Genomic DNA, 23,353 nt, shown 5'->3' on the forward strand with positions numbered 1-23,353 from the left:
GCTTTTTAATGTCACAATTCCAACCCTGCTCCTTTACCCGGGCTTGGACCGCAAAAGTGACCGAAATAGGCACTCTGGTGGAGTTACTTTGTGTGTGTGTGTGTTTATAAGTAGTTTTAAACCTTGTGATCCACAAAACAGCATAAGAGTAAAAGATTAAAAGAAGAACTGACTGCGTTACAGCACCCGCTGCTTGTTGAGAGTAAAAGCGATACGCGCTTTCACGTCTTTTTTTAGCGACTTTTTATAGAAAAAAAGTCGCTAGGGGGTCTGAAAACTCGCTAAATATAGCGACAAAGTCGCTAAGTTGGCAGCACTGGTTATGACCTGCAGTCTATCGGAGTCAGATATAAACCAAGTTTAGGTGGAGTTTATTTTCGGTATGCTGACATTTTCGTACTGCGTGCTAGCTAGCATGGCGGAGTTTCTATACAGCTGTGTGGGTGCTATGTTACTGATGTTGAACTTTATTTTGTTCATACGGTTAATTATTAGAGTTGCCAACCGTCCCGTAAAAAACAGAATCGTCTCGTATTCAGAGAAAATATTACGCGTTTCGTACTGAGGTGAAAAGGAACACAGTTTGTCCCGGACTTCAGCTACAATGAAAAAGACACAAAGCTGAAGCTGCACAGCTGCCTCTTCTTCTCTCATTCTCTCCCGTTTCTACTTCAATCACGAAACTGATCAATGATCAGCTGATCGGCTTTTTCTCTTGTTTATTTATCGCCCACTTTGCGCCAGAAAGAGAAACCAGCGGATGTCGCATTAAACAACAGCAGCACGTTTAAGCTTGATCAGCTGTTGTTAGAATTTATTTAATATTAATTTCTAGTATCAGCTGATGTTTGCTGGAGCCACAGCTGTAAAGCTGCTGGTCATGATATCAGTTTGTATATCTGGTGAGAGGGAAACATGCAGATGAAACCAGGAGATGTCCTTACTGAATCATCAGAGCTGAACAGGTGATGTAGAAACAGGTTTACCTGTTAGGTGACATGAATGAGTTGAAGGGAAGTTATGAACTGTTTCTGAGAGACAAATAACACCAGGATCCTTTTCTACGTAGCTGACAGCTGGTAACTGTGCAGGGGCGGGTCTAGCAAAGTGTTGCCAGGGGCCAGGTAGGGCATTAACAGGAAAGGGGGACAAGGAAATACTTTTCTTTATTATTCTCATTTAAAATGTCTCGCTTTTAAAAAAATAATTATCCGAGTCTTATAACAAACAATTGATAGATTGATACATATATACCATCAGAACAGTGTACATCACTGTCACAACAGTGTTTGTTTTCATTCAAAGGCTTTATGATTTTTCCTATAATGGTGAGCCGCTCTCTAGTCAAAATGCCCGGGACGATTTTTTTGTCCCAGTCCAGCTCTGTATGCAGCTCATCTGCAGTCTGGTGTTACCTACATCTTCCTATTCAGAAGGCAGAATTTCCAAGTTCTGAATACAATCAAAAGCACCACGACTGCAGTTTTTGTGTTGGATGTAAAAAGCAGGCTAGAATCATGGTGGCGGTCAACGACGGTCCAGGCGTGGGATTTCTCTCATGGAAATGTGCACATTATTTTTTCCTTTCTATTGGTAGGTGGCACAGTGCACTTGTGGCAAGTAAGCAAGATAGAAGACTGGCAATCTTGCTGGGTATCCAGTTACAGAAGCAACACATTAACAAGAGAATTCTGAGTAAAACCAAAGTTACTTTCCCTAGTAACTAGTTACTTTGAAAGTAACGAGTAACTTGAAGTAACTGAGTTACTTTTTTAGAGAAGTAACTAGTAATGTAACTAAGTTACTAATTTAAAGTAACTTACCCAACACTGCAAATAAGAAATAGCAAGGAGAAGCCTTGAGAGTGATAAGGCTTTAAAGGATCTTCATTAAAAGCAAGAAAAGCAAGCCTTGTGTGGAAGATCTCGTCTATTTTGTTTGCTGGCTGTCTAGCTTCACATGGTCACGTGTCGTGAGGGCAGCACAGTAAAAAGACGCCTACTCAGTGGGTTCAAGCATACAGAGCTACTTTAAGCAACATGAGTCTACGCTCAGGAAGAAATTATCTAAAAGACTACGCTGCTGAAGAGCTAGACGAAGCAGCCGGTGGTGAACAGCAACCAGACATCGCCACTCAACCAGCTACAATGCAGCAACAGTCTCAGCCATTCGACACCAAGTCGCAGCAATCCAGAACATTGACAAGGCGGTCTCAACGGACATCCTCATCAACAGCTTCTGCAGCTGCAAGGGTCTACGCCAAAGCTCAAGCAGCACGAGATCAACTGGCCTTCGCTGAAAAGGAAGCCAATGCAATGAAACAGAGAGCTGAACTGGATGCTCATCTACATGTCCTCCAATGCCAAAAAGCAATAGCAGAGGCCTCAGCCTATGAAGAAGCAGAGATTCAGAGCGGGGAGCTCTATGGAGAACTTTGTGAGGACGCTGAGCCCATCAGTACAGTGCACCGCACTAACGAATATGTTCAACAACAATGTGAGTTACTCTACCCAGACACTCAGCACGACCCAGCACAGCTTCCTAAAGTGAATGACAATGAAGTAGATGTACAAGACAGTACACAAATAACTAATCCTTTTATAACTAACTCTCAGATGAAACCACCACCTGTAAACAGAGAAAGGAAACAGGAGCAAACAGTGAACACATGTGTAGTCGACACGTACTGGTCCAACTCCCCAAAGCACACCCCCAACTTTAACAACTGCTTACCTGAAGCAAGTGAAACGCAACATTTTGCAAAATACCTAATTCGCAAAGAACTAATCAGCACAGGTCTTTTGCAATTTGATGACAAACCTGAAAACTATTGGGCATGGAAAACTTCATTCATCAGCGCAACCAAAGACTTAAATTTGTCTCCAAGAGAGGAATTAGACTTGCTAACGAAATGGTTGGGTCCAACATCATCCGAACAGGCTAAGCGGATTCATGCTGTGCACACCCTCAATCCTGCTGCAGGTGCGAAGATGGTCTGGCAACGCCTTGAAGAGTGCTACGGCTCACCTGAGGCTATTGAGGATGCACTTTTAAAAAAGGTAGAGGACTTTCCCCAACTCACAAGTAAAGACAATGTTAAGCTGCAAGAACTTAGTGACATCTTATTGGAGCTACAGTGTGCTAAACAAGATGGCGCACTCCCAGGCCTTGCTTACCTGGACACAGCTAGAGGAGTCAGGCAAATAGTGGATAAACTTCCCTTCAACCTACAGGAAAAGTGGACAACTGTAGGAACACAGTACAAGGAGACTCATAGTGTGTCATTTCCTCCTTTCTCAGTTTTCACACAATTTGTCCAACGGCAAGCGAAAATGAGGAATGACCCAAGCTTTGCTATGTCGAAGGCCAACACCCATGTCCCTTCTCCCACAGAAAAACTGAGGTCATATAGTCGCAGCCTACGGTGTCAGCACACAAAATGGACATTACGGCAGAGCCGGACCAGAATATTCTCAGTCCAAAGAAAATGGAGGAACCGGATCGCCAGTGCCCAATCCACAAAAAACCACATCCACTCAAAAAGTGTAAGCTTTTTAGAGACAAACCCATTGAAGAAAGACAAGCCTATCTCAAAGAGCATCACATCTGCTACAGATGCTGTGGGTCTGTCCAACACATTGCAAAAAACTGTAAAGCAGTGGTTAAGTGTATCGAGTGTGACAGCCTTAAACACTTATCTGCAATGCATCCTGGTCCTACTCCTGCCCGTAAGAGTACTACACCAGGAAACAACGACAATGAAGAGCAAACTGAGAGCTCACCTTCAGTCGAGTCGAAGTGCATAGAGGTATGTGGCCAAAGTGATAGCCCACGTTCATGTTCTAAGATCAGTTTAGTCAAAGTGTATCCCGCAGGCCAAAAAGAGAGAGCTATAAAAATGTATGCAATAATAGATGAACAGTCCAACAGGTCATTGGTTAAGTCAGAGTTTTTCAGCCTTTTCAGTATCAATGCCAGATCCACTCCATACACCTTAAAGACTTGCTCTGGTAGAGAACAAACCTCAGGTAGGAGAGCTGTAAACTTCTTCCTCGAGTCCTTGGATGGAGAAGTCAACATCCATCTACCCCCTTTAATTGAATGTGACTCTGTTCCAGACAACAGATCTGAAATACCCTCTCCAGAGATTGCCCAGCATCACTCACATCTTCTTCCAGTCGCAGATAACATCCCACCTGTCGACCACCACGCCCCAATCCTTTTGCTCCTAGGAAGGGACGTCCTCAGGTTCCATAAGGTACGTGAGCAAATCAACGGACCCAAAGATGCACCATACGCCCAAAGGCTAGACCTGGGTTGGGTTATTGTGGGGGACGTGTGTCTAGGAAAAGCGCACAGTCAGTCAGAGGTCAATGTCTACAAAACACACACCTTAGATAATGGACATGCATCCTATTTTGAGCCTTGCCCAAACACAATTCACGTTAAAGAGAATTATGGGGTCACTATGAATGCTACCTGCGTCACAGACGATTTGGGACACTCTGTGTTCGTTAGATCTGAGGGTGATAACAAACAAGCCATGTCTATCGACGACAAAGCATTCCTGACAATAATGGACAATGAAGTTTATCAAAACCAAGAGAACAGCTGGGTTGCACCTTTACCCTTTCACTCACCAGAAGGAGGCTCCCAGACAACAGAGAACAAGCCCTAAAATGCCTCTGCTCTCTCCGAAAGACTTTGGAAAAGAAACCAGGAATGAAAGATCACTACATCCAATTCATGCAGAAAATGTTGGATAACGATCAAGCCGAGCCTGCCCCGCCTCTGCCAGGAAATAAAGAACATTGGTATCTGCCCACGTTTGGTGTATACCACCCACAGAAGCCACAACAAATACGAGTCGTGTTTGATTCAAGTGCAGAATGTGATGGAATTTCGCTCAATCAAGTGCTTCTTGGCGGACCTGATTTGAACAACTCCCTGTTGGGAGTGCTGTTGCGCTTCCGCAAAGAACCCATAGCCCTGACAGCTGACGTGCAGCAAATGTTTTACTGCTTCGTTGTGCGCGAAGACCACAGAGATTATCTGCGTTATCTGTGGTATGAGGACAATGACATTACAAAGAACATAGTCGAGTTCAGAATGAAGGTCCACGTGTTTGGAAACAGCCCGTCGTCTGCTGTTACCATCTACTGCATGAGACAGGCAGCTCAACAGGGTGAACGAGAACACGGATCTGATGCAAGACAGTTTGTTGAGCGTCAGTTTTATGTTGACGATGGGCTCACATCAGTCGCCACGCCAGAGGAAGCAATCAACCTGCTCACAAGAACGCAAAACATGTTAGCAGAGTCTAACTTGCGCCTTCACAAAGTGGCATCAAACTGCATTCAAGTCATGGAAGCTTTCCCTGTTGAGGATCGTGCAAAGGACCTGAAAGATTTAGACCTAGTAGTAGACCCCCTTCTAGTTCAGAGAAGCTTGGGACTCTGTTGGAACCTACAATCTGATAGCTTCACTTACCAGGTATAAAACGAGAGCAAACCTTTCACACGGAGGGGAGTATTGTCGACAGTTAATAGCCTCTATGACCCTTTGGGATTTGCTGCTCCTATAATAATGCAGGGCAAATCATTACTCAGAGAACTGTCATCTGATGGGAAAGAATGGGACACACTTTTACCCCCTGAAAAGCAGGAGAGGTGGGACTCATGGAAAGACTCTTTGCAAGCCTTTGAAAACCTCCAAATACCAAGGTGCTACAGCCCAGGTACGTTAAGAACAACAAAAGTGAAAGAACTATGCATTTTCTGTGATGCCTCCACTGTAGCTATAGGTGCAGTAGTCTATCTGCGTACAGTTGACAGTGAAGGAGAGTGTCATACTGGGTTTGTAATGGGGAAGTCTAAACTCGCACCCTGCCCCGCACACACAGTACCACGCCTGGAACTATGTGCCGCTGTGCTCGCGGTGGAAATGTTTCAGTTCATCAGAGACGAGTTAGACATTAAAGTAGACAATGTGACATTTTACACAGACCGTAGGATTGTGTTGGGGTACATACACAACACCTCCAGACGATTTTACATGTATGTTGCCAACAGAGTTACGCGCACTAGAGCATCCACCCATCCGCGTCAATGGCATTATGTACCAACTGAGTTAAATCCAGCTGACCAAGCCATTAGGTTCATTCCAGCAGCAGACCTGCAGAATAGTACCTGGTTCTCAGGTCCACCCTTTCTGTACTCTGACACACACACAGAACCACACACTGGTCCTTTCATGCTCATCGAACCTGAAAAAGACAGAGATACGTCCAGAAATAAAAGTAATGAAAACTACTGTAGCAGAGCCACAGTTAGGTTCTGAGCGTTTCAAAAAGTACTCAAACTGGACCACTCTTTGCAGAGTCATAGCCAGACTCATTCATGTAGTTACATCCTTTGCACAAAAGACAAGTGGACAAAGGGGATGGAAAAGTTTCAGTGAGACACCAAATGTCCAAGAACTCACCAGAGCCAAAGTAGTCATCATTCGAGCTGTCCAACAAGAAGCTTACAAGGGGACTCTTGAAAACATTAAAGAAGGAAAGGCCAGTGGCATATTTGACGCACTCAAAAAGCTCAATCCTGTAGTGGACAAGGACAGTCTCTTACGAGTCGGTGGACGTCTTTCCGCTGCCGATCTCACAGAAAATGAAAAGCACCCTCTGATTATCCCATCTACCAGCCACATCGCCATGCTAATTGTAACTCACTATCATGAACAAGTAGCTCATCAAGGAAGACACATAACTGAAGGAGCTATCTGTGGTGCTGGGTACTGGATAATTGGAGGGAAGCGGCTCGTGCCATCTGTCATTCATAGGTGTGTCACATGTCGCAAGTTGCGAGGCAAAATGCAGATCCAGAAAATGGCAGACTTGCCCGCAGACCGAGTAACCCCTGAACCACCCTTTACCACTGTAGGCCTAGATGTGTTTGGGCCATGGACAATTGTGACACGTCATACAAGAGGTGGTTGTTCCCAGAACAAATGTTTGGCTGTGTTATTCACATGCATGTCAACTAGGGCTGTGCATATCGAACTGATAGAGACTATGTCTGCTGATAGTTTTATCAATGCATTACGAAGGCTCTTCTTTATTTGGGGCCCAGCCAAGTTTCTGCGCTCAGACAGAGGCACCAATTGTAAGGAATTAGGCCTAGACTGAGGAAACAGAGCAGTAGGAAAGTACCTGCAAGAGAGAGGGTGTGTTTGGGCATTCAATCCCCCTCATGCGTCTCACATGGGAGGCTCGTGGGAGCGCCTTATAGGGGTCGCCAGGCGCATTCTGGATGCAATGTTGTCACGAACTGAACAAACACGTCTTACTCATGAAGTGTTGTGCACCTTCATGGCTGAGGTGATGGCAGTTATTAATGCAAGGCCTCTTGTCCCCATATCCACTGACCCTGACAGTCCTGCAGTACTCACTCCAGCAATGCTACTAACGCAGAAGATGAGTGCTGTGTCTGCTCCACTCGGGAACTTTTCATCAGGGCAGTTGTTTGGGAAACAATGGAAACATGTTCAACACCTGGCTGATACCTTTTAGAAAAGGTGGAAAGGAGAATATTTGTCCACCTTACAAAGTCGTGCAAAATGGACAGAGACTAGACCTAATGTTAAACAAGGAGATGTGGTCCTGCTAAAGGACTCCCAAGCCAGCAGGAACGAATGGCCCATGGGACTAATAGTAAAAACATTCCCCAGCAGCGACAAGAAGGTCCGAAAAGTGGAAGTGCGGACTGTAAAAGATGGGACTGTTAAAATGTTTCTCAGACCACTTTCAGAGATATTTGTTTTGCTTGCAGAGACTGAATGAATATTCTTCGATGCTAAATGATGTTTGAATATGTTCTATTGATGTTTATAGTGATATAATGTGTTTATATCAAGCGGGGAGTGTTATGCCTTTTGGTCAAAAGTCAGTAGTTAGTGCATAATCTGATTAAGTTACGTAAGCAAGGTGATAAATAAGTTCAAAGTTAAGAAATATCATAAGTAATTCATGCTAAAAACAGTTAAGATGTGTGGATTTGAAATTTGCTCAGAGTGCGACATCGTTATCGCAAGCGATCTTTGTATTGTACGTGCGGGAATGGGAGCGAGGAAGCGCTCTGATCATTAACCTATCTGACGTATTTTCTCCGTTAATGCTGTGAAAAGTGCTTCGGCAGTATTAAAAGAGTGAAAGAGTTCATGTACACGCTAAGAGTGCCCTACACGCTTGTACCTTGGGAAACGTTCGTCTTTGTGAGTATTAATGTGTTCAGAAATAACTTTTATATGTGTTTACCTGGAGTTAACTGTGATGCTAATGTAACGCATGTGTTAAGCTAGGCTAATCTTTAAGTTTCTCATTAAGATGTGTATTAGCTAGCAATTTATTTTCACTTTCTGTATGTTTCAGTTACAAATAAGAAATAGCAAGGAGAAGCCTTGAGAGTGATAAGGCTTTAAAGGATCTTCATTAAAAGCAAGAAAAGCAAGCCTTGTGTGGAAGATCTCGTCTATTTTGTTCGCTGGCTGTCTAGCTTCACATGGTCGCATGACGTGAGGGCAGCACAAAGGTCCATACGCACGAATGAACATAAGGTACACCCACATATTACACAATAATCTTGCAGTTAGTTAAAGTCTGGCCTCGGTGTCAACAGACATTAGGGGTGGGGGAATGAGCATGCCCTGATTTCTTAGCTCCAGTTAAACAATTACAGTGAGAGAAAAATTAGGTGGGTGCAAAATATAATAAGATAAGCATTGTTAGAGTTTGTTCGGTCATGCATTTAGCATTGTTTGAAATCCGATTAGGCGCTTTGTTGGATTGGGCTGAAGGGCGAGACGACAGCAGTGAGTTCATGAGAACCAAAACAGAATTAAGGTGAAAAGATAGTGATCAGGACTCTTACTGGGTCTGTAAGAAATACAAGATCTCCACTCCTGTGCAGTTACACCCATCTGACAGCGGCGGTGTCAGACTTGTCTATGATAACATCAGAGCAAGCAAACTTAATGATATTCTAATATGTCTTGTGCATAAACCAGTCCTGTCACACAAGAACATTATGAATCACTTGCGGTTTAGTATGACGCAGCTGTGATACTTGATTTTTGTGTTTCTGTGCAAAATTATTGAAAACAAGACACAAACTCTGTTAAAATACTTAAAGAAAAGATTCCAGGAGGTCATTAGCTGCTGACATCGACTGCTTCTGCTATACATGCTTTCCTAAAGGAATACTACTTCAAGAAGTGTTTTGGGTATCTGATTACCTGTCGTCATTACCCAGTTTTCTGTTGAACCAGCTACAGTAGTGTGCAAAAGTCTTGAGCGACCTTACGTTTCTTTATATTTTGCTTCCAAGTAGCCAGGCTTGTAGTTTTTTTAAAAGTGGCCTTGAGAAATAGAGGCTTTCTAAAGGTCTTTCAAGGATAACCCAGTGTTGTATCTACATATAACAGACAACTTAGCATAAAATTACTTTTAACAGTGTATTTAACACTTTTTTACTAACAGCCTGTCACACAAACATGTCATCTGTTCCCATTTTCTTGATTGAAACAAAGTTTGACAGGAATAAAATAGTGTTTTTGCTCCCATAGGGTGATTCCCAAAGGGCTATTAGTCAAAAACTTTTTTCAGTGTGAGAAACTGAACAAGTGGAAGACAAAAGAAGTACGTGGCAGGGGTGCGGTCTCTGGCCTGCTGCAGCGGAGGGGTGTTACGGTGAGCTCTCAGGGCGGTGCCGAGGTGTGGCAGAGAGGGCAGGTGTGACTGCTCAACGTAATCATCTTCTTCTTCTCTGTGTGCATATATAGTGACAACGGGGACGGAGAAGGTGTGTGGAAGGAAGCAACTGTACCTGAGTGACTGGTGCTGGAAAGAAAAAACAGTTGCCAAAACAGAATAAAACTGACTTGCATTGCATGAAATCCGGTGTGTGTGTTGGGTCCTTATCACAGAGTATCATACAAAAAAACTTATCTACAGAACAGTATCTGAAAGTCATGTCGTTTGGAAACAGAAAAACCTCCTGAAAGACCTGACACAGGACTCGAGAGATGCATCTGGCCCTTCAGTTCTTAATTTCCTGCGTCATCAAAAATGGTCCAAGTTGTATGGGTGGCTGTCAAGAAGCCATTCTTAAGGAAGGGAAACAGGGAGAAAAAACTGAGGTATGCAAAAAAGGAGATCGGGACAAAGGTATAGCGAGTGGCTGCAGCCATTCAATTCAATTAATTTTTATTTATGTAGTGCCAAATCATAGCAACAGTTGCCTCAAGGTGCTTTGGGTGGTTTTCACTCTATCATTGTAGAGTTTTTACCTTACAACAATCGCAGAAGTCCTTTGAGCAAGCACTTGGAGACAGTGGGAAGAAAATCTCCCTTTTTGCAGGAAGAAGCCTCCAACAGAACCAGGCTCAGGGAGTCGCAGCCATCTGTCAAACAGTAATGCCAATACAGTAAAAGCATACCTGGATAGAAAAACAAACTTCAGATAGCAATTTGATGATGGGCAGATAGAAATGAAGATAATGAAGATGCAGATAAATAAAGAACTTTGTAATGTAAGTAACAACATAATTGCAACTCTAATGAAACTGCTGAATTAAGTGCTGCAATATTAAAAAATGAAATGTGATTACAGTAGATGTGTTATGTGTTACACCCAGCATTGCTTATATATTGTGTTTCCATTAATATTTCTTCATGCTTCCTGCACATATGTCTCATTTTCCTAGAAAAATGACTAGCAACTCAAGAATTTTTCACAGCACTGTATAAAAATAGTGTGCACTGTGCAAAGTCAGAGGTGAATGCACAGACTACAGCTGCAAACACATTTACACAGGATGGTGAGCATGATGCATGCATGTGTCTCTGTCACAGGCACACGTCAGCAAACAGCTGATGCAAGCCTGCGCCTAAACACAATGTCTGGACAACAAATTCAGTCTGGAACAAGATGGTGCAACGTGTTGTTGATAGGGTCTTGAAACGTGATCCGCTGACAACACTGCTTTATGGAACACGTGGAACCAAGCAAGAAATCGGTTTCTCCTTCTCAGAAGGGTAAACAGTTGCAGGGGATTTTGACACATCCTTTAGATGGAAGAGACGAGGTTATGAAACACATCTGTGATAGAATATACAACTGGGATGTTTGGAGGCTTTTGTCTGAAAGGGATGTCTTCAGCCCTGGTAAACACACAATGAAGAAATACTAGCAGGTGATAATGAGAGAAAATAGTGTATAAAAATTTCCATATTGGATAAAGTTAACTGCTTCCAATAGAAAACAGCTGAATTTGCACTCCAGATAGCTCAGATCACATTTGTTCATTGGCAATGCATTTGAAAACAAGTTCAAGTGAGGTTCATCTAAAATATTATGCTGATATTTGGGTCACTGTGGTTGACTTTGAGGACAGGATTGGTGTTAGAGTATATGTTTGGGGGCTGTAGGTGAATGTTATCAACCACATATTATGAAAGTAAGGTGTCTCAGTTATTGCAAGATGCAGTACAAGTGTTTGTGCAGTTTTCGTGTAGCCTGTGTATCTTTCTAACTATGCTAATGGCATATATCAGGACAGCAACCATCTGCTGGCAGTCAAGTCACATCACTTGAGCTTTGATCGAAAAACAGCTAATGCATTCACTGCCATCAACTTTTCCATAGATAATCACAGTATCCTGGTGATGTTAATGATTCACTTCTACACTTGGCCAACCATAATTTTAAAATTGTTCAATTTGAATGAAAATATTACATTTCATTAAGTTTGATAGCCTTGTGATGAATCTTTCCTCATACTACCTGAATGTGTCATCATCAGGGGATACACTATATGCATATTTACTGTATTTACCGGTTTCTCTTTTTTACCTACATAAAGAAACTGTGTGTATACTAACATACCTAAACCACTGACCGTATACAGGGTGCAGTTTGCCAGGGGAGGACACAGGTTGGGGGAAGTTGGCCCCTTCTGGTTTACATGTCTCTGTCCTGATTTTTAACGGTGCATCTTGAAACGATCCACAGTGCAAACAACAATCAAATCAGAAATTTTCACTTTCAGCACTTGCTGAAATCGCTGATGTTGTTCCATTCCAACTTTTCAGTGTGTCAACAAACACCACAGTTCTACATGAAAAGTACGGCTAGCTAAATAAAAGAGAACCCTCACAAAAAAGTCTTAGAAACATTTCTATGGAGTGTCGCACAGACCTGACCATGAAAGGTGAAATCTGTTATTCACTGCATCAAGTTGGAACCCAGTTCTCTAATGTAGAAACAAGAGAACCAGGTCATTTTCACTCATCCAAGTGACTTCTTCAGTCTTAGATGACTACAGGTTTCCCCAACCTTATAAACAGTACATTGTACAATGACTGAAACTAGCACCACTGAATGAACAATGGGCTGGGAGGTCAGTTCCTTCATCATTAATATGCAAATTCTCATGACCATTGATCACCAACTACTGATCAAAGCCCACTGATCAATGGCCATGAGTACCATTCACAGAGAGTTGGGGAATGGCTGCAATCACAGGATTGAGAGATGACGATGTACCCTTAGGCCCCCTCCTCGATTCAGAGATGGTCTTTCCCTTTTCACATAAATGGCCTCCTTGACTCCGCGCTCAAACCAGCATTCCTCACTATGTGTACATCCTCATCATTGAAAGAGTGTCCACTGGCCTGTAGGTGTAAATAGACTGCAGAGTCCTGGCCTGACGAGGTAGCACTTCTGTGTTGTGCCATCCGCTTCGCCAGAGGTTGTTTGGCCATCTTACAATGCTGTGATTGTAAGATGTTCAGTAAGTGGTGCTGGTTTCAGTCATTGTGGACTGGCTGTATCAATCAACCCTAAATCAACCCTTTACAGCTGGTTTGAAGTGGAAAAATATTTTTAGAAAACCCATTTTTGACACCAGGTAGTTTGATATTCTGTTATTAGGAGTGAAAGCTATTGAACCAGACTCAAGTGGCCACTCAAAGAACTGCATTTTTTACACCAAAGGTTGTTGCTTGGCTTATTTGGAAACTAGGTAACCTTTAACCCTCTGAGGTCTAAATTCTGGTAAATCAAGCCCCAAACTCTCAGAATATGGAAAGAACAAATACATAGAATTACTGCTAATAGTCTGATTTTGTATTGTTCACTACGCACTTTATAAAAAGTACATTTGTAGTTGAATTTATAGTTCTTCTATTCTTCTGGTTTGCCAGTGCTGCACTTCTTCTTCCCCTTCTTCAGGAATTGGGGAGGAAAGCAGGAGGCTCATGGAAAGTGCTCAGTGCAGGTCCATCGTTTTTCTTTTCTTCCTCCAAAGCAGCTCTGAGTGCAAACAGAACACCTTATCTGATCATTACATTTCGTGCTCTTGTAAACACTTTGGTGGGAGTCATAGATCGGATTGATTGGGGAGGAACCGGTCCATTTAATTGCAGAAAAAGCCTCAGGAGTGTGTTGATGTGGTTGCCAAGCTCAGAGTAGGTTTATAATCTTTCCTTTTTTAGATTTTGCTGGAGAAGCTTATAATCAAGTGATTGTGCAAAAACAGAAAAAAAGAAAAAATCCAAAATAAATAAATAAACAAAAAGATTACACGCATATTTTTATAATCTCTTGTGATAGAATTAGGACTTGGCAGCAGTGGGGCTGAACTTGTGGGTGTGTTGTCTTGAATTTATTATAAATTGCCAAAGTTTAAAGTGCACTAAATAGGACAGAGGTTTCACAACAATAATCGCGAATCTCGGCTCCAGGGTTGTTTATGGGTTTGTTGTAAAATTAAGAATCTACAAAGTTGATTGTATCATTCCTCTCCCACCCTTTCAGAGCAACTTTTACACTTTGGTGTTTTACGTGTCCTGTGTGCTGCATCTGTGTGCTTTTCGTGTTCACATTTTGTTTAAATGCACACACTTCACAGACCTGTGCTCAGGGGCTTCTCGCCACTAGAAAAACCCTCTTGGGTAACTTGAACCCTCTGGCTTTGACAAAACATAATTAAACACAATAAAAAAGCGTGACCTACTTTTTACATGATCGCAGCTAAAGACAAAACGTTCTTTGAACAGACGGGGTGTCTTTGAGGACGCACACGGACTTTCTCCGTCTGCACAACACTGAAACAGGGTGTAAATCTCAACACACGTTCGCCTATGGATGATCTGATATCGTCGTGTTGGTGTTGTTCCCAGATCATCATGAAAATGTTGTTCCAGGTTCAACATTGCAAGTGACCAATCAGAATGTTGTGACGTTATTCTTTTGCGCGCCAAGCCATTCGTGCATTTATGAAATTCCAATGTTGCAAGGACAATATCAATTCTGCTTACCGTTTATTAAAGGGTTAGGATTAGGGTCAGGGTCCGTTGATCGGCGGACAGAGGCGGTTTCTCGCAGCTTAAGTACAGTTTTTTGTTTTACGGCGGTTTTTCCCGAAGTCGCAAAACTATGACGTCACAACATTCTGATTGGTCACTTGCAATGTTGATCCTGGAACAACATTTTCATGATGATCTGGGAACACCAACACGACGATATCAGATCGTGCTTCGCCTATCAGCTGTCTCTTTCTGGTGCGCGCCCAATACCGTCACACGGGACTCCCACCTTGCCACGACCTCAGGTCACAGCTCATTCGCAGAGGCCATTTTTGTTCCCCGTGTAATGTTTTGATGGGCTCACATGTTCGCCCACCTGACGACCTCACTTGGCTGATAACTCATATAGGCAGGAGATGATTATTATGAGGACTCACCACCACTGCTGATAAATATGGCTTGGCCCCAGGTTTTACTCCCACAAAGAAATATTGAAGATACCACCACGTCAGTGCTCTGCCGTGTATGTGGGAGTCGCTTAAAACAAATAAAATTTTCACAAAAAAAAGAAATCCCGTTCCTATCCCCAACTGTAAAGGCCTCTCTCTTGAGGGGTGATTCAGTTGCATGTAGGAGGCTCGCTTTAAAATCTGTCAGGGACTTGAAACAGGCTAATCCATTCCTATCAGTGCGGAGAGCCAAAGACAGGCAAAAATGACAAGTGAAAGACATAAGGGCCTAACAAAACATCGCTCTCATCCCACTCGGCCTATTATTCGTGAGCGTGTCAGCTCGAAACATGAGACGACGCTTTCCAGAAGTTGCTGAGGCAGATTTTCTCAATCCAGTAAGTGTCTCCTGGTGCCTCATTACAGAGGCTCCTCACCTGTCTGCCCACTCAGGAGGCATAAACACACATAACCGCGCAAACACATGTCCAAAGCTTTAGTAATTCTGACCCCGAGTCATTTTCCCCGGACTGCTCAGCCAACGAAAGTGAAGCTGTCACTTCTGGATGAGTGCTGAGGCCGTTAGCATCGTGGGTCACTGTGGGGAAAGGCCGTCTGCAAAGTCAATTAGCCTTTCTGAGCACCATAAAAACAGACCTAGCCTGCCACTCGGGGGGGCGGGGGGAACTTTCCTGGCTCGGATTCTGCTTGGAGGATTTTTTTTTCCAATACGACAATTTGGAACGATAGGTGGTTAAATAAAAAAAAATAAAATAAAGAGTAAAGAAAAAAAACAACCAAGTTTAATCTCTTCCCTCACATAATATTTGCACTGCTGCGAAAAACAAAAGTGATCAAATTTCGGTTTGAATCCTTTTTTCTTTTTTGTGTGACACATCTCTGAGGAGACCGGCGGGAGTTGTGGGGCAGACACATAAGCTCTCTCTGACAGGAAAATTACCCAAGGAGGTCTCAGTATTTATGTGCTGTTTACCAGTCGGGGAAATGCTGAAAAACACAGCAAAGACTCTGGCTCACCAAAAACCAAACGTCTATGAGGAAGGTCCCAAACAAACACCTGTCTCAGGAAAGAGTAAACAAGCTGTGCGTTTGAAGCACAGTGTTCTCTTCAGCCCTTTATTTATTAGTGGACACGACTCTGCACTCTTAAGACTTGGGGACAGATTGGGAGCTTAACAAACAAGCTCTGAATGACCCTTAAGTCAAAAGTCTTCATGAATTTTAACAACACCAGGACACAGAATTTAAGAGAGAAGGCTTTAAGATGTGTGGAAGGGGTTGTTTATTTCCCTTTTCCAAGTGATTGGTGAAGATGTTTTGCTTTGTCATCAGTTTTGACGTCATGATTTGGATAATTAATAGGGCTGAGTTTGATGTTTTGGTTGTTTTTCTTGAATATCGTCTGTAGTTTTCCTCGAAAGGTAATCAGGGCACAGTAGACAAGTTTGCGTGATTATATCCTCAGCAGTGATGGTTTGGGGCACAGAAGAATGGACGTTGCAAAATATATGCATGAACCAGTTGAACTTTGATCCAGTTATTTGTGTTGCTCATGCAGGCTCATGTGTTTATATGAATGATTTTATTTCCCTTTGGATATTTTTGCATTTTTCTTTTATTATTAAACATGGAGTAAACTAATGATGACTTTTGTGCACCTAATCTGCCTCAAACCTCTACTTCTTAACATCAATCAATCCATCCGTTTTCGACCACTTATCCTGGTTCAGGTGACAGGGACAGCAGTCTAAGCAGAGTAGTCCAGGCTTTTCTCACCCCTAGCTCATCCTAGGGGACACTGAGTTGTTCCCAAGACAACTGAGAGATGTAATCTTTCCAGAAAGTCCTGGGTCTGCACTCGGGCCTCCTTCTGTTAGGATATGTCTGAAACACCTCAGCTGGGAAGCATCATAGTAAGATGTCTGAGTCACCTCACCTAGTGCCTGTCGTTGTGGAAGAGAGCTCAGGGAGAGCTCAGCCATCCTTCAAAGGGAACTCATTACCACCTCTTGTGTCCACAACCTCAGTCTCGTGACCATAGGTGAGGGTAGGAACAAAGATTTTACCCCCACTCTCTACGCCTTCGTACATCTTTAACATTCCTTTAGAACTTCCTGCTGCCAACCCACAACAGTATAATAGTAAGGGAAAGAATAACAAAGAGATGCTAGTGGCTGCACCAGTGGTTTTCAAACTTTTAGGCCCAAGGCAGAACAATGTACCAACCAGACTGTCAGGGCACGCCTATATTCATACCTGTGCAAAGTATAGCGTCTATGCCACGTGATAGCTTGTCAGTTTTACAATCAACCCTATTGTTTGTGTTGTTGGATGAAGACACTTTTCCAATCATTTGGCCCTTTTCTTTTCAGCTTTCTTGGCATTATTTTAGAGTTTGCCAGTTTCTCCCCATCAATGACACACTTGGGCCTGACATTTGTTAATAGAGGAAGTTTTTCCAGTTCTTCTTGCTCAATTTGATTTCTCTTGTCTTTAAATGGTAGGTCATCTGCAGTGGTGCTTACACTTAGTTTAATGTTTCATAGTTTCCCTCCTTATTATGTTGGGTGACTGCGGCTCAGGGGGTGTAGCAGGTCATCTACCAAGTGGAAGGTCGATGGTTTGATCCTTGACTCTCCTCCAGTCTGCACATCAAAGCATCATTTGGCGACATGTTGCCCTCGGTGCATCCACCAGAGTGTGAGTGTATGTGTTAAACCTAAACAATAGTGTAGAATAAGAGTGTTGACTAGAGTATACTAGAGTATAAAACCCTATACAAGTAGCAGTCCATTTACTCATCACTGTCACCCAGGACCTTTGATTTGTCAAGCTACTGTTCCCGCCGTCTTTCAGCCGAGAGACTGAAACTGAGTTCTCATTGATTTTTTTAGGAAAAGGAAAAAAGTGAGACTTCGGTTGTAACTTTCTGTGCAGTTTTTCTATACTTTTCTATATATTTATTGTCCAAAATGCCACATCTGTGTCCCAAACACTGTTTGGCTTCCTGCACAAAGATATAAACCATATAACTAATGGCTGTTTATTGGTAATATATTTGTTTCCTTTCCTTTGGCAGTCGAGGAAAATCAGTGTTGGACAGCAGTTTCAACATTTCTGGCTGCAACCATTCCACTTCCATCCAAGTGTCTTACTAAGCTAGAGGTCAAAGGTCAGACACAAATAAAAAGAGTTTAGATTTTAATCGATGGATTATCTCCTCTCCAGCTTTTCTCGCACCACTTTCCTTGTACCACTTTATGAGTTATGGCTTTTGTGATTGTAGTGTAGAAAGGTTGGGGTGGATCACTGCGGCCTTATTCAGTCAAGATGCTTTGGCTTAATCAAAGTAAAAGTCCAGATGGGTTCCTGAAGCGTGTTAGCCGACTGTTTTTACAGAATGACACATTTTACTGATACAAAGAAAAACAACCCAAAACAAAGTTTTACCTCAGAAACGTTAACCCACCCACCCACTGACCGGACAAGCAGAGGTATGCCACCTACAGCCCTCCCTCTCCCACTTGCACATAAAAGCTTTGAGACGCACGGAGACCCAGTGATGTTTTGACAACAATCCCAGCGTGATATGCAGAGCATGGCTGAGACTTTTTGCCCTCATTCCTCTCCCTTCTTTCCCCCTCTCCGTAACAGCTCATGTCTCTTCAAACAGCCTCATAGGTTTGCACATTCAGTATTTGAAATTCGAAAAACGTGACCCATCATTTCTCCTGACCTCGAAGCAGCACCCTGTTCACTTGGGATCTTTCAATAATTTCAACTTTTGTCAGTTCATTTAAAATGTAAAACTTACCATACAAAGCTCACAAGCAGCTAATGATTATGTTTTCCTTTTTCCTTCAGCTGCCCACATCCATCTATTTGCCATGATTAGCAAATGGAGAAGATTAAACGAGTGATGATAGAGATTCTGCTGTAACCCACAATGTCGGCCTTCAGAGGAATATCATGTATGTTATTTCTATCCAAAACTGCAGGGACTTGCAGTTTGGAGTCTGAGTGGCTCCACCCGGTAATGAAACCCATTCTCCACTGATCGCCGAAACTCATGCTCAGTTTTTGTGCAGTTTGTATATGAACTGCTCTATAATAGACGCCATTATTAACAATCTCATTTCCTGAGAGCTTATTTGAATACTGGACATCATAACTAGTTCAGTATGGTGCTAAAACTCCAGCTGTAGGAGTCTGTACATTTTCACAGAATAGATTAAGGTATTAAGAAATCTGACTTCTGAAGGGAGCTAGTTACTCTTATAACAATAAATAAAATCCAGAGGAACCAGATGCCTTCAGAAGTCACCTAATTATTAAATAGAGTCCTCCTGCGTGTACTTTATTCTCTGTATAAATACAACTTTTCTGTGAAGGCTTTAGAGGATTGCTAGAGAACATTAGTGAACAAACAGCATCATGAAAGCCGAGGAGCACACCAGACTGGTCAGGGATAGAGTTGTGGAAAAGTTTAAAGTAGGGTCAGGTTATAAAAACATATCCCAAGCTTTGGACGTCTCATGGAGCACTTTTCAATCTATCATGTGAAAATGGTAAGAGTATGGCTCAACTGCAAACCTATGGAGACATGGCAATTCACCTAAACTGACAGGCATGGCAAGGAGAGCATTAATCAGAGAAGCAGCCAAGAGGGCCATTGTAACTGCAGAGATCCACAGCTCATGTGGGAGACTCTGTCCATCTGGACAACTATCAGTCTGACTTTAATGGAAGAGTGACAGAGCATTGTTGAAAGGAAGCCTTAAGAAGTCCTGTTTGCTGTTTGCCACAAGCCTTGCAGGTGTTAAACATTCATGTGGACTGCTTCCACATGTTTGCTGTAACTTTTTAGACCTACGTGAAAAGAGATATGACGGGGAAACCTGCACACCAACCTGAACACCAACCTGAACTCCGCCATACCCACTGTGAAACATGGTGGTGGTAGCATCATGCTGTGGGGATCCTATACCTCAGCAGGGACACTGAAGCTGGTCAGGGTTGATGGGAAGATGGGTGGAGCTAAATACAAGACAATACTGGAAGAAAACCTGTTAGCTGCTTAAAAAGACTTGAGAGTAGGGCGGAGGTTCACTTTCCAGGAAGATGACGAGGCTTAGCCTACAGCCAGAGCAGATAATCGTGTGTTAGAGTGGCCTAATGTCCAGACTTAAGGACAAAGGATGCTGCAAATGCAGATCTTTATTTATTTCTTTTTAAAAATTTGAACACTGTGTATAATTTTCCTTCCGCTTCGCAATTTTGCGGTACTCTGTGTTGGTCTTTCACGGGAAAACCCAATAAAATGCATTTAATGTTGTGGTCGTAATGTCAAAAAATGTGGAAAAGTTCAAGGGCTATGAATACTTTTTCAAGTCACTGTATCGTACAAAACCCTGTTAACAGTCTCCTCTATCCTCGGCTAACTGCTTAATTGTTTTCAGCTGAGCGGCATAACTCACTAAGTCTTTATGAGCTCTTGGGGAGTTTTCAGAAGTTCGGATGCTGATTGCTGCCCTCCCCTCATTCTGCCAGATTCTGCCGAGTGTCTGATGGAGTGGAACAAGCTATACAAATCAACATCTGACACACCTTGTAAAGCTGTTTTGGCTAACATGTTAGCCAACAGTTAACTATTATAGATTCAGTAGATAGAGCCATGTTAGCATTCATTTGGAGTCATGTTTCTGTTTACGACCAAAGAGTGTGTACATAAAAGATGGGCCCAGTTTATTGATCCAAAAAGTGTAGCCAATGTGGAAGTGTTATAAACCTGCATTCATTCTAATGGCCAGCAGCGGGCTCCTCGTGTGATACCAGAAATAAGACTGTGGAAAATAAACCCTTCAGCTCTCTGGAGCTATAACCTCACGCATCTTTGTAACTGTAACATCAAGTTGGATTCAGTTACTGATTAGAGGCAAAGCAAATAATAATGAGGTTACACTTTGGGTCAAGTCTGCCTCATGATGGACAAGTCACACTTCACACGCCTTTTGGGTGTGAAGAGCTCTCGGTTTCTCCGTCAGGTCCACCCTGTTCTTTTCCAGTGCTAAAGCATCAAGACCACCTTTTATACACAGGTTATACACAGTTACATGAATTTAAAATCGACTATTGGAATCAAAATTGACCGATTTTAACAGTTTAAACCTCATGTACGACTATAAACCAGTCTGTTTTATATGTGTTCAGCACACACACAGCAGTACAAATCAATCAATTAGCATCATTTCATCATGAATGGATCCTGCTCGCAGACATTTTTAAAAAAATATTTTAAGCTAATTTTTGTCCTCAAATAATCTGGGATAAAGTATGTTTTCTACAACCAGCTCTACCTAATCTTCACACCTTAACAGGCCACCCAGGGGTGTTAAATAATCTTCCACCAGCTTCTAGATTGGGCCACCTTGTCTAGTCTAGAGGCCTTGTTTGAGATCCCTTTCCTCCTAGAGTCCCTGTCAAATTCTCTGCAGCAGTTCTGCCAAATCCCCTCTCATAGCCAGATGAAAGTCTGCTACCAGTAAGTAGGCCATAAAACCACAGGAGGAAGAGGGGAAAAAAAGCAAAAGGACCTTGGTATTTAATGCCAAAATCCAACTACTATGTCCTCCCCTCCCCTTCTCTCCATGCCTCCAATGTCCACACACCCAGTGCATCCTCCCTACGGAGCACCCCCACCCACAACTGCAGACAAATAGGCCGGGAAGCCAGGAAGCACCGCTGTAGTAAGAGGCCTGGAGTCCAGGGTGGTGGGCACGGATGAGGGAAAAAGGAGATTCATATTGTGAGTTGAGCAGCGGGGTTGCCAGTGAGGTGTTGCCGCAATTGCCCTCTGTCATCACTCCACCCAGGAAAAGTCAGACCTTCTGACCTAACATTTGAATAAAGGTGTGTGTGTGAGTGTGTGTTTGTGCGGGTGTCAGGAAGTACAGAGCCAAAAAGGAAGCTCCTGACAGCTGTTCCTCTCATCCCCTTTAACTGACAAGTGGAATCAACCTCCTACTCTCCTCTCCTTTTCCCCGCCCCTTCTCTTTTCTTTCTTCGTCTGCCTCCTCTGTGTCATCAGAGTGGATCAAACGTGAGCGCCCTGACCTGTCCAGTCAAAAAAAGGATGCTCCTAGGGAAGGGAGGATGGCGTGTGCGTAAGGTAGCTTAATTTCAGGAAGTGTGTCTGTGTGTTCTTCGTCTGTATCCTCTATCATCATCATTTCCTCTGACTAGTAGACTCCTGGGCTACATCAAGGATAATTGCAGCCACGCTGATTGTCATGGTGGAGCTATATAACAGCATTTCTTGTCAGAGTTTGGAAGTTTTGAATTACACCGCTGGAGATCCCTCAATCTCAACCACTCCAAAACTTTAAAGGGATGAAATTCCCCCGTTTTGCATTTGTGCTACTTAAGAAGCCTCCTTGAGTGAATCTGAACTCGGAGGCTCTACCCCTGGCCCCCAAGCCGTTGGCTATGAATTTCTAAAGTATAAAGAGTCCTGCCCTCCCTTAAGAGAAAATCTCTGTGGGAAGTGAGTTATAGTAAGTGAAGTGCTGAGGCTGCAGACTCGGCTCCACAATGCCGTCACTCTTTATCTTATAAAACTGGTGATTAGTGCAGTGAGTGACGTTGAGTAACAGGTGACTCTTTGTCAGTTTCCCGGTTATTGCAGAACTGTTGTTTGCCAACTATGCCACTTTCTCTGACCTCATTTACCGGACTGGGTCTGCTAAGAAGCAGGGGGTTGGCATAGGGGCTGCTTAGCAGCATCTGCCAAGAAGTACATGGCAGTTAAGTGGAAGACTGTCAGCACCTATGATGTTTTGAGCTTGCTCAGGAACCTGCGGCACAGTAGAGTTACAGTTAGAGAAGCCAAATGTTTACCATCGAGGTTATCTTTAAGTGATTAAGAGATTTTCGACAAATGTTTTAAATTATTAAGTCATGGGTTATGTGCAAGATAACGGGGGTTTAAACCGAGGCCAGTGCCATTAGCCCAGTTACCTGTTGCATTGTTGTTATTGTCAACACAGATTGCAATCTCGGAGTGTTTTCGTGGCTCTACTGTTGGGTTGCATAGATAAGCAACACATGGAAGCTATTACTGCCTGTCTAAATTGTGAAGCCAGGTGCTGTTCATTTTTACAGCCACACAAGAGTGTCGCATGAAACATCTGCTCTTAAGCACATGGGCTGATGTAGTCATTTATAATCCTCTCCATCCTGGTCACTCCCAATGAACATCTTAACAACCTCCAGCTCAGCCTCTTGTCGTTTTGTTAGTGCCACCATCTCCAAACCATGGATCATAACAGGTCTCACTACCATCTTGTAAAACTTCCGTTTCACACTTGCTGCTATACTTCTGTTTAATGTCTCCTCACCAAAAACATCTGCAATTTTCTCTTCCCATTTATTTATTTATTTTTTTTTCAGCACAGCAAACCAGCGCATACCACTAATTCTTGTTTAAGTCATGCTGTAAATCACAATTCTAGAAATAAATGAG

The 23,353-nt window shown here is 42.9% G+C and overlaps 1 protein-coding gene across 3 annotated transcripts; it reads left to right on the forward strand.

Moving 5' to 3' along the window:
- Nucleotides 1-1,838: 1,838 nt before the first annotated feature.
- LOC116328883 lies at nt 1,839-9,948 on the forward strand. Of its 3 annotated transcripts, XM_039606410.1 has the most exons (4): nt 1,839-8,268; nt 8,426-8,610; nt 9,619-9,742; nt 9,835-9,948. In XM_039606410.1, exon 1 carries the CDS (start codon nt 2,040-2,042, stop codon nt 3,804-3,806), a length of 1,767 nt encoding a protein of 588 aa, XP_039462344.1. In that variant the 5' UTR covers nt 1,839-2,039; the 3' UTR covers nt 3,807-8,268; nt 8,426-8,610; nt 9,619-9,742; nt 9,835-9,948. The 3 variants fall into 3 exon arrangements, with proteins under 3 accessions (XP_039462344.1, XP_039462343.1, XP_039462345.1); XM_039606409.1 differs by having other exon boundaries at nt 1,839-8,610; XM_039606411.1 differs by lacking the exon at nt 8,426-8,610.
- The last annotated feature ends 13,405 nt before the right edge of the window (nt 9,949-23,353 follow it).

The sequence above is a fragment of the Oreochromis aureus genome, linkage group 23, assembly GCF_013358895.1.
Source record: "Oreochromis aureus strain Israel breed Guangdong linkage group 23, ZZ_aureus, whole genome shotgun sequence".
Classification (NCBI taxonomy): domain Eukaryota; kingdom Metazoa; phylum Chordata; class Actinopteri; order Cichliformes; family Cichlidae; genus Oreochromis; species Oreochromis aureus.

Bases quoted from the DNA above. Each gene is read 5' to 3' on its own strand.
- LOC116328883 (XM_039606409.1), top strand. From the start codon at position 2,040: ATGAGTCTACGCTCAGGAAGAAATTATCTAAAAGACTACGCTGCTGAA.